This window comes from Mustela erminea, chromosome 20 (assembly GCF_009829155.1).
Source record: "Mustela erminea isolate mMusErm1 chromosome 20, mMusErm1.Pri, whole genome shotgun sequence".
Classification (NCBI taxonomy): Eukaryota; Metazoa; Chordata; class Mammalia; order Carnivora; family Mustelidae; genus Mustela; species Mustela erminea.
The window spans coordinates 21,589,645-21,601,857 of record NC_045633.1 but is presented as its reverse complement, the minus strand read 5'-3'; the positions used below and the strand labels follow the sequence as shown (position 1 = coordinate 21,601,857).

Below are 12,213 nucleotides of genomic sequence, written 5' to 3'. Positions count from 1 at the left end.
ATCAAAGGTTAAGTATTAGTGTCTAGTCCACTTGCCCCATTAGTGACTGTTCATTGAAACAACTTTAGTATTTTATTTGGAGATAAAATTTTACAAAATACAGTGTTGCTATTCAGTCATTTTGCTTGATTTTGGATGACCCTAGGTGCCCTTACTGCCTGCCTCAGAAAAATCAAGGCTGCCAAAAGAATGTACCATTTGTTCCAGAAACACCTGAAGATAGGGACCCTGTCTGTATGGTAGGGTAGATGCCTAGCTTCCATAACCGCCAATCACTCCCTCTCCCGACGTGCTCATTCTCCCTTTAAAATGCCCAATCACCTCTGCAAAAAGTGGAATGGAGCTCAGCTTCTTCCCATGCCGTTGGTAGGTACTGAATAAAATCAATTTTCACTGCTTTAACCAATGTCTGTTTGTATTTATCTTTGACACTAGCTTAGCAAAAGTAAACTCATAAGTAATATTTTCAGAATCATCTTTGCCTGTTTCCACTGAGAGAACTGCCATATTTGACAATTTCTCTTGACTAAGTGAAGGTCTTAAATAATGTTAAACTTTCAGCTTACTGATCTTGTCTTTAAAAATTCTTATATTTTGGGGCTCCTGGGTGGCTTGGTGGGTTAAGCCGCTGCCTTTGGCTCAGTGTCCTGGGATCGAGTCCCGCATCGGGCTCTCTGCTCAGCGGGGAGCCTGCTTCCCCCTCTCTCTCTGCTTGCCTTTCTGTCTACTTGTGATCTCTCTCTATCAAATAAATAAATAAAATCTTAAAAAAAAAGTTCACCTTAAAAAAAAATTCTTGTATTTTGTTAAAAGATTTTTTGCATTAACTTTGCTTTTTAAAAAACACTGCACTGAAATATTACTTACTATAATATTTATAAGTAAACTATAGTATCATAGAATTATTAGTAATTAATAATTATAATTAATAACGTTGTAGTGATTAATGACATTATAATTAATTATAATATAACTTATATTATTTATAATTATAATTAATTATAATAATATTATTATAGTAATACTATATATTACTTATACTTATAAGTCATACTATAATATTACTTACTTTGATTACTTTGAGCCCCTATATGTTTCCCACTTCCACCCCCTACCCGGGGTGTCTGGAGTCGCAGGCTCAGAACTGTCTGATCTCCCTTAGCCACGCGCAGGCGCAGCGCGGGAGAGGCGGATCAGACTGAGCCACTTCCCGGAAGCGCTGTCACGCCCTCTAACGGAGCCAATCAGAGGCTGAGTTGCCCCCGCCCCTCGTACTCTTGCCCAATTAGATAGGATGAGCGGAATCTCCTCTCTGCTTGGTCTCCGCGAGGAGGTGAGGTTTAGTCTTTTGGTGAAGAGAGGCGGCCTGGGAACTCCAGCATGGACTGGGGCTTCTGCGTTGCCGTAAGTGACTCTGAATCTTTTCCCCCGAAACGGCGTAAAGAGGCACTCTGGGGTTCGTGCCCACAAAACCTGGGCAGCTGGCGGGTCCCATGAGCCTTCCTTTGCACGTGCCCTGGTCCTTTAGTGCTCTGCCCCTTAGTCTTCCCTTCCTGGTTAGGATGGGTCACAGGTGTTCAGGATTCCTATCTCCGACTTCCGCAGGCCGGGACTTCCAAAGGCTGAAGTCAAGGTCTGACTTCCGATTTGTATATCCTTTCAAAAAGGTGAGGTTGGTGGAGGAGTCAGCAGAGCAAAAGTGGGTGTAGGTGGCTCAGACACTTCTCAGGGAAAGGGCTCTTCTGTTCTCCGAGGACCAGGCATTGCCTCGGGGATTATTAGAAATGCATCATTTCAGGCTGCATCCCAGACTTCCTTATTCAGATTCTTTGCTTTAACATGCCTCGGTGATTTCTGTGCACGTTAATGTTTGAGAATTGCTGCTTTAAGACTCCCAAGATTTGTGGTGTAGGAGGCAATGCCGATGTATGCATGTGGTGCTGGAGACAGTTGCCTATACTGCCAACGTAAGAGAGGTTAAGCTGTGAGCCTTGGTCCTCAGACTTAGGATCTTTATTGCATTCCATGTATCACGCACGTAATCAAGGTGATATAATGAAAGTGGTGTGAAAACCTTTGTGAGCATAGGTATTTGGGAATGTTTGGAAGCACATAGGAAAAGGAAACTAATATGCACAAAAGGCACTCATCAACCTGAGATTTAAAGACTGTTAGGCTGTGTGTTAGGGATGAATGGATCTGTCCCTTCTGCATCCCACAAATACTGTTTCAAGGCAAGGAACTCACTTTATAATAAAGGGAATGTGAGGGGAACCTGAATGGCTCAGTCTGTTAAGCATCTGACTCTTGATTCAGCTCAAGTCCTGATCACAGTGTCCTGGGATTGAGCCTGGAGTGGGCTCCATGCTCAGTGGAGAGTGCCTGGATTCTCTCCCTTCTTCTCCCACTGCTCCTCCCCCTGCTCTCCTGCACCTGTGCTCTGTCTCTCAAATAAATCCTTAATTAAAGGAATGTGATAACCAGTTGCCAAACTGCCTCCCAGTGATCCTGGTATTGTGTAATCCCTTCCCACATTGACTTGGGCTGACTTTGTGTTTTGCTCCATTCAGGTGACTGTAACAAAATATCACAGACTGGCTAGATTACAAACAATAGAAATGTATTTTCTCACAGTTCTGGAGGCTGGGAAATCCAGGATCAAGATGCTGGCACATTTGGTGTCTGGTGAAAGCCTATTTCCTGGTTCATAGATGGCAAACTGTGTAACTTCATAGAGTGGAAGGTACAAGGGAGCCTAACAGTTATGTTAGGCCGGATAATGTCTCTCCTACTGAAGCATAAATTGGTAAGAGGGTGACATTTGTTAATGTTGTGTGCAACTAGAGGAGTGGATTCTAGCAGCCATTTATCATGATTTTTTTGCTTCCCAACTTCTGTAACCCTTCTGAAGCCTAGGTAATTTTCTACCTCATAATTTTGGTGAGGAAAAAAGTCAACTTCTTCCTCCATAACAGGAAGCCCTGAATAGTTTATTTCCGAGCCCCCCTTGCAGCTAAGATGTGGGTATATGTCTCCCCATCAGATACCCTGACTCCACTTCAGAAGGGGAGACCAGGAGGACCTTTTCCAGCGCTGATAATCATTGCATTAAGGTGGACACCCAAGTACTGCTGGTGGCATCCCATGTCCAGCAATAGTTACATGGTCATGAACTGTAACATTTAGGCATGACAGTACAAGAACTATAACATTTGACAGTAGCAGAAATATTGATAAGTTCATCAAACCTATTCTCTCTATAGCATGATTTGGGCCATTATAGTTGGTGTGTGACCTTCTGAGAGTGGTTCTACACTTGCTCAGTGGTTTTGAAGGTCATCCATCATCATTTTCAAGAAATCCTTTTCTGCTTAACTTAGTAAGACTTTTATTTTTGTTGTTTGCAATGAAGAACTGTGAGTGAGGCCATGATGTAGCCAATCATCAGAAAAGTACTTGAGCCATGAACTGAACAGCCTTCAGTACTCCATCCAGCTCATTTTTACTTCTCTCTCTGTTTTTGTATTTTTTGCTCTTCTCTATCTGTGAGGCAGTCAGGAAGAGAGTTGCAAGCTTTTGAATTTACATATTCAGGCCAAGTCTTCCCTCCCGCAGCTACTTCAGGAGCGAAAGAGGGAGAGGGAGAGAAGGAAGGAGGGAAGGAAAGAAAAGAGAAAAGGAAAAACTGAAAATCACCCATAGGTCCTCAGCCTCAGTTCCAGGTTCCCTAATCCAATCATGAGTCCTCACTGGGCAGGAGGAGTTGGAGTACAAATTGGGCTGCTGGATTCCACACCCCTGTGTCTCTGTAGATTAGGGGACCATTCTCAGAAAACAGGGATCTGCTGTGAACTCGGAAGATATCACAAAAGAATCTTCTCTAGGAGCCTGGAGGTTTGCAATCATGGCATCTTATGCTCTCCTTGATAGGTCTCTTCCCCACTTCCACCCCCCAGGTACAAACAGGTTATCTTCTATACCGACTGTTTTAAAGGATTTAGTACAAGTCTACAATGTACCCCGCATCCAGCATCCCTATCTACAAATGCATCACTAACTCTATAGAGTAAGTGACCATATATGAAAGATATATTGCTGACACTGCAACAACTTGTCTCTGAGTTAAGAAAATAAGAAAAATCTTTTAACAATTGAATTTTCAAAATCTATAAGCATAAGCCCAGATCAGCAAGGTGATGCAACTTGAGGGATCAGGGACTTTTCTCTGGAACTCATCTCCACCCAGATTGCTCTGTCTCCCACATTCTGACCCAGGGCTTAGATCCTTATACTTTGTCGTCATTGTTGCATCCACGGGGACTAGGAAATAGATGGGACAGTAACTTTCTACTTGTCTCTAATGAGGCTCTCAGGGAATCTGGTCCCACTGGCCATGGAAGCCACTGTAAATACCTGTTTCTAATTTCCCCAAACATCCTTCTCTGCACAGAGAGCTCAGGCAATGAATTCTTCTCACTCATTCAGGATCTACCCATATTTGCAATGCTTTCCAAATCTTATACTAAAGAAGAGCATTGGTTGGTTCCTCAAAGATAAAGAAATCTTGCTATCAACAGTACCAACTTCCTCCAGGTAAGATAATAACAGGCTATATATATATATGCGTATATATACATATGTATATGTATATGTATATATTTTACTAATGAGTGAAGTTATTTATATGTATAATTACTAATGAGGGAAGTTCTTTGAAGAGCCTCCTTTGTGAAATCTACCAGATCCCGGGAGTGATAGAGGCCTAAATCCATCAGCTGGAGCTTGAGATACACTCCGTAGTAGTCACTGTTTTACTTGTCTCTGTGAGCTACTAAGAAGTGGGAGAAAGCCTGCGAATGTTAAAAGAGACATACATAATGGCAGAGAAGGGCTTTGTTTGTGTCTGTGTTTGTTTTTGTATATGATAAAATTTTAAAGATGAGTCTGGTGGGACCAGCATCATCTAGGACTGGGGGTTGGAAGTTGAGGGCGTAGAGACTAGGGGTGGATCCTGACTGAGCAATTCTGATACAGGTTTAATGAACATGACCATAGGGTGGAGCTTGAATTGTTATATCCAAAGCCAAAGCTTCTAGGTTTTTGAGCTCTGCTTTGGTTCTCTGCATCTGCGTCCAGCCCCATGAGAGGGGCCAACCAGTCGAGCGTCTCTGAGTTCCTCCTCCTCGGGCTCTCCAGGCAGCCCCAGCAGCAGCAGCTCCTCTTTGTGCTCTTCCTGAGCATGTACTTGGCCACGGTCCTGGGAAACCTGCTCATCCTCCTGGCCATCGGCCTGGACTCCCGCCTGCACATCCCCATGTACTTCTTCCTCAGCAACCTGTCCTTCGTCGACATCTGCTTTGCCTCCACCACTGTCCCCAAGATGCTGGCCAACCACATACTTGGGACTCAGACCATCTCCTTTTCTGGGTGTCTCACACAGATGTATTTTGTATTCACATTTGTGGACATGGACAATTTCCTCCTGGCTGCGATGGCCTATGACCGCTTTGTAGCCATATGCCACCCCTTACACTACTCAACAAAGATGACCCCCCAGCTCTGTGGCCTGCTGGTCGCGGGGTCATGGGTCATCGCCAACCTGAATATTCTGCTGCATACCCTGCTGATGGCTCGACTTTCGTTCTGTGCTGACAATGCCATCCCCCACTATTTCTGTGATGTGACGCCCCTCCTGAAACTCTCCTGCTCTGACACATACCTCAATGAGATGATGATTCTGACCGAGGGTTCTCTGATCATGATCACTCCATTTATTTGCATCCTGGCTTCTTATGTCCGTATTACCTGTGCTGTCCTGAGAGTCCCATCCACGAAGGGGAGATGGAAAGCCTTCTTCACCTGTGGCTCCCACCTGGCTGTGGTTTCTCTCTTCTATGGCACCATCATTGCTGTGTATTTCAACCCTTTGTCCTCCCACTTAGCTGACACAGATACAGCAGCTGCTGTGATGTTCACAGTGGTGACCCCCATGCTGAACCCCTTCATCTACAGCCTGAGGAACAGGGACATAAAAGGGGCTCTTGGAAAGGTGGTTACTATGACATTTTTTCTACTTCGTAATGCAATGGGCTAAGAAAATCTTGGAAGGAACTAATTTCTAAGAAGATCATATTTGCTTTTTCTACTGTGCAAAACTTAGTTGTTGTCATTTTTAAGAAAATCATTCTAATTTCTGTCTTGGGAGTGATCAAACTTAATATCACAGCTTCGGATTAAAGATGAACAGAGAGATCCTTTTACCAAATAACCTGTTAGAGCTGTCAGTGCCCTCCAGCCAAAACCCACTAGGAGCATATATGTCTTGTTGAGTAATTATGGTTTATTAGGCTCACAAGGGAGAATACATTAGTAGACAGGACGTACTAAAAAGACTTGAGTTTGTGTGAGGTGAGTTTAGTGAGGACTTAAGGAATTGCATCTGTGCTCTGGATTACAGGTGTCACATAGTAGCGATGATGCCAGTTGAGTATCTAAAAATATTTTGTCTAGGAGTGGGGCCTGGGTGGCTTAGTTGTTTAAGCGTCTGACTCTTGATTTCCACTCAGGTCATGATCTCGAGGCTATGAGATGGAGCCTCGCATTGGCCTCTGTGCTCCATGAAGAATCTGCTTGGAAGTCTCTCTCCCTCTATACCTTCCTCCGCCCTGGCCCCTCCCCCCGGCCCACACTCTCAGTCTCTCTCTAAAAAATAAATTAAAATTTAAAAATCTTTATCTAGGGGAGGGAAGACTAGACTAAGGCCAAAGCTGTGATTGGCAAAGAAGAAGCAGTGACTTTGGTCATTTTTATGGCTTGGACTGTGTTCATGTTTTTGTGTTCAGACACGATTGCAGAATAGTCCCTTTTTGTCTTCTGCCATAACAGTCATAGAGTAGCCTCATGTGGTACTGACATGCTCTGTGTTCATCAGGAGAGCACCGACACCGAGCTGTGAGTGCCAGGAATGTCAGGGCTTTCAGGGCTGATTTCTCTTTCTCACAACAGAGACACAGAAATAAGAACACATCTTGCTGCCTCTAGCAAGTTGGTGTTGGGGCTGGAAGTGGAAGGGTTCATTTAGGGCTCCAGGAAGACCCAAGTTTGCCATGCATTCAAGCTAATTATTTTTTATCTTCCTATCTGAGCTTACTGAGTCACACGCCATTACAACAGGAATATGGGTAAGTTAAACAAAAAATATCTTCCACAATCTCAGCCATGTCAATCAGCTGCATCTTTTTTCCCACCCTGCCTTCAATTTATCTCAGTGCAGAGATATTTTACATAGTTACTAATTTATATCCTGATTTTCACTATAATTTTATAATAAACCTTTTCTAAATTGCTATAGAGTCTCCACAATTTTTTTTTTACTGTACTTATATATTTCCATCAAGTTGTTCTAATAATTCTGTTTCCAAAATCAAACATAAGAGAAATATACTATTTAACAGTATAACAGGGGTGCCTGGGTGGCTCAGTGGGTTAAGTCTCTGCCTTCGGCTCAGATCATGGTCTCAGGGTCCTGGGATGGAGCTCCGCATCGGGCTCTCTGCTCAGCAGGGAGCCTGCTTCCCCCCTCTCTCTCTGCCTGCCTCTGTGCCTGCTTGTGATCTCTCTGTCAAATAAAATATTTAAAAAAAACAGTATAACAAATTTATTTGGAAAATGATTGCAGAACATAAAAATCTGACCAATATTTGAAACTGGTTAAAATATCACTGGACAGGATGCTCTGGGTTTTAAGGAATATAGAGCAAAATAGTGCAGTTTCCCTTAATTTCAGAGAGATAGGTAAAATGACATCTTGTAGAAAACTGAGAGAATTCAGAATCAGAGGATGTTTCTGAGTTTAACGTGTGATTTTTATATTTGTCATGTTTGTGTATTGATATGCTTGCCTAATGGACGAAATGGTAACATTTCAATTTTTCATCTGTATATCCAAGAATTCTTCATAATATGGTAGAAAGTACCCATTCCTTGAAATTTTGAAAGAAACCACCAGCTTTTGTGTCATGTATTTTGGCGCTCTCTTGATAGGAGCATATATGTTTATAATTATATTTATTCCTGTTTTATCCTTTTATCGATACAAAATTTATGGGTATAGAATTGTTGATAATGTTAACCTTAAAAGTAAAACTGTCAAGTCATTTTTCTAGCCAAGTGGGTTTATTTGGGAATAGGAGAGAATTGCAATTCGGGACAGGCAAGCAATGGCAAAACCAGAGGCAATCCGGGAAGACAAAGCAGAGGACTGCTCTTTTATAGAGAAAGGCGGGGGAGTTGAGAGGGGCTGTTGTAAGCAAAAAGTCCATTGGAGTAAACTGGGAGTTTACTCCCAGTAAGGGTAGTGCCTTCTCATTGGCTAAATTGTGACTGTCTGTCATTGTCTGGGTTTTTGCTGAGCAAGAAAACCTTTCTTCCTCCTGCTGAGGCAGTCAATAGTATCTACTCACAAGTCTTCTTCTCCTGTTGGGTCTCTAATTAATGAATACTGGGGTGTGAGAGCTCCTCCTTCTGGCCTCCCTACTCCATTTAAAGTGAAGTTTCATGGGGTGCCTGGGTGGCAAAGTCATTTGAGTGTTGGACTCTGGACGTCAGCTCAGGTCTTGATGTCAGAGTACTGAGTTCAAGCCCCATGTTGGCCTCCATGTGGAGTGTGGAGCCTACTTAACAAAAAATAAAATGAGGTTTCTTTCATTAATTTTCACAGTACTATTCCTTTAGTGTCCTTTTCATGTCAGAAGCATTCATAGTGATGACCCCGTTTTCATTTCTGTCGGTAGTATTTGTGCCGTTTCTCTTTTGTTAGTTAGCTTCACTGAGGGTTCATCAACTGTATTGAACTTTTCAAAGAACCAGCTTTTGATTTTGTTGGTTTTCTCTATTGAATTCTTGTTCTTAATTTCATTTATTCCTGTCGCGTTTTATGGATTTTCTTATGTTCACTTTGTATATTTCATTTCCTGTTCTCTTTTTAAGATTTCATTTATCCATTTGAGAGAGAGAGAGAGCAAGAGAGCACAAGCAGCAGGCTCCCCAGTGAACAGGGAACCCAATGCGGGGTTCTATCCCAGGAACTGGGACCACCACCTGAGCAGAAGGCAGATGCCCAACCAACCAAGCCATCCAGGTGCCCTCAATTCCCTGTTCTTTTACAGATCTCAAGGTAGAAAATTACACTGTTGATTTTAGATCTTTCTTTTCTAATATATGCATCCAGTGTTATAAATTTCCCTCTAAGAATTGCTTTCACTGCATGCCACAAGTTTTGGTAAGCTGTATTTCCCTTTGGTCAAAATATTTTTTTTTTTTTTATAATTTTTATTTTATAGAATTTTTTTTTTTTTTAAGAGATCACAAGCAGGCAGAGAGAGAGGAGGAAGCAGGCTCCCTGCTGAGCAGAGAGCCCGATGCGGGGCTCGATCCCAGGACCCTAAGATCATGACCTGAGCCAAAGGCAGCGGCTTAACCACTGAGCCACCCAGGCCCCCCCAAAATATTTTCTTGAGGTTTATTCTTTGTATGTTACTTAAAACTGTGTTGTGGGGCGCCTGGGTGGCTCAGTGGGTTAAGATCTGCCTTCGGCTCAGGTCATGATCTCAGGGTCCTGGGATCGAGCCCTGCATCGGGCTCTCTGCTCAGCAGGGAGACTGTCCCCCCCCATCTGCCTACTTGTGATCTCTGTCAAATAAAATCTTTTAAAAAAAGTGTGTTGTTAAATCTCCACAAGTATTTTGGTGTTTTCCAGTTATCTGTTCATTTCTAGTTTAGTTTCACTGTGATCTGAGAGCATATTCTGTATGATTTCTATTTTTTAAAATTTGCTAAGGTGTGCTTCATGGCCCGGAAATGTTCCATCTTGGTGATATTTCACAGGTACTTAAATATGCGTGTTCTGCTGGTGTTGGATGAAATATTCTATAAATGTTCAGTGAAGTGTTGGAATTGAAGGTGAAACTGGAGTGAGCTCAAGAGAGAATGGAAACAAGAGGGGTGCCTGGTTGGTTCAGTCGGTTAAGCACTTGCTCATGATCCTGGGGTCCTGGGATTGCGTCCTGTATCAGGCTCCCTGCTCAGCAGAGTCTGCTTCTCCCCCTGCCCCACCGTGTTCTCTTAAATAAATAAAAGCTTTTTTAGAAAGAGAGAGAATGGTAAGAGGGGATGAGACCCACCCTGCCGATTAAGATAAAAGCCTTGTTTTTTATTAGCTATATAATATTCTACATAGTTATCCATTTAGGTTGGATTTTTCAGTATTAAAATGTTCTATTTTTCCTTGTATTGAAAACATAAATTGATGGACACACAGTGATAATTTTTTTTAACATAGTCACACTAGATGGATGCTATTATTCCCCTTTGGCCAAGCCGAACATTTACACACACACACACACACACACACACACAGCTCATTTAATACACCTACAATGACATTTTTGTTCTTTAAATTTATAATTCTTAGATTACTAGTAAGCCTGAAGATTCTTTCATACTTCTTGTAGCCATTCCAGTTTATCTTTAAGTTGTGTTCATGTCTTCTTATTGGAAAAGCCCCTTGCTGCCCCCATTCCTCCTCTATCTCACCCATCTGGTCTGTTTAAAGACCACTTGCCCAGAGTCCTCTCTGGAAAATCCACCTGTAACTCTCTCCTAGAATCCTTCCCTTCCTAGCACTTGTGAATGTGGAGCTGTATAGGTAGATTTGATTTTAATGAATTCCTATCTCCCCTCCCGCGCCTCCTACCCTAAGAAACTCCACTGGTATGTTGCTTCCTTTTATAGCCTGGGGCCTTGTGCTGCATCTTTGTGGGATGCTGTCTTCTGTTTGTAGTTGCTACTGGACTTGGTTATTGGGGCCTTCAGATGTTCTAAGTGAGACTCAATGCTCTATTGGAAAAGCATTCATTGTTGTGTGCTTACTGTTTTTCGTTAACTGGTTGTCAGCTCCGTATTGAGCACTTATTCATCTAACACCTTCCCAGTGCACTCCTGTTTGGGGACGCTGACCCTGGGCATCATGCTCTGAGCTCAAGGGCAGAAGTGAGGAACATTCTGTTCCAGACCCTCTGAGATCCAAGGGGTAGGTGCAGGGAAGTCAGGTGGCCCAGGCCCCACCCTGGGGACAATATTTGCCAGTGCCTTTGACTGCACGGGTCCTCATCTGCACCACAGCCCAGGGCACTGAGGGCACTTCCTGGAGTGGGGAAGGAGTTTGTGTCGTCAGAGTATCACACACCCACAGGCCTCGAGGACTGTGTAGTCAGACCATTTCACAGGGGACAGAAGACTCTTCTGCACGGACCCCACCCTCTCCAGTCTCTGCCTGGCAGCCAATTAGCCTTTGTTTTCCAGGTGTGATAACCAACCAAACCCCAGCCAGTCTTCCCAAGACAGAACAACACGGCTGGCAGCCAGTTTTGTCCCTGGTTTTAAAGGGTTTTGTAGGCTCGAAATACAACATTAATAAAGCACAGTTTTATGTGTAGCCTTTAAGTGTTTGAATTAGGACTCAGGACTGAACTGTACCATCAAAGGTCCTCTTTTAGTATGCTTTGAACCAAAACAAAGCTTAGACCTACATGTTTAAAAAATAACAAAAAAGAACAAAACTATTACTTGTGGGTGGTATAATTTTGAACCACAAATTGAGAAACTGAGAAATTACTGAAAATTAACAACATTCATCAATGAGGTGGCTAGTTTCACAAATATATAATTAAAAATAACTCCTATGTAAGAACAATAATCAACTAGAAAAATACAATGAAAAAACTATTTACAGTAACAAAATTGTATAGAACTTACATGAAGAAAATTGGAAAAATGTACTCAGGAATATAATACTTGAGTAAATGGAAAGGTATGTTTCTGGATGGGAAACAAAATTTATAAAGCTAACAAGTTTCCCCAGTTTATAGGATTAACCTATTTCCATCAAAATACCAATGTAAAACTTTAGGAAACCTAAAAGAAAAGCAAAAACTGATCAAGAATTGTTAAAGTAACACACCACAGGATCGGTCCCTTGAAGGCACCGCTGGCCTTGCCTCTGGGCAGACAAGTCAGGAAAGTGGGTATCAGGTCAAAGAGAAAAAGTATCCACTACAGTGGAGACACTAGAGTCTTGTCTCCTTGAGGGGCAGTGTGAGCTAGCCACTGGAGACCCCTGCTAAAAATAAAACACTCTTATGAGGTAGTGACCAC

The 12,213-nt window shown here is 42.6% G+C and overlaps 1 protein-coding gene across 1 annotated transcript; it reads left to right on the top strand.

Moving 5' to 3' along the window:
* Window positions 1–5,018: 5,018 nt before the first annotated feature.
* Window positions 5,019–6,094, top strand: LOC116581453 (olfactory receptor 1F1-like). Its single transcript, XM_032328630.1, has one exon. It carries the CDS (start codon window positions 5,141–5,143, stop codon window positions 6,092–6,094), a length of 954 nt encoding a protein of 317 aa, XP_032184521.1. The 5' UTR covers window positions 5,019–5,140.
* Window positions 6,095–12,213: the final 6,119 nt, after the last annotated feature.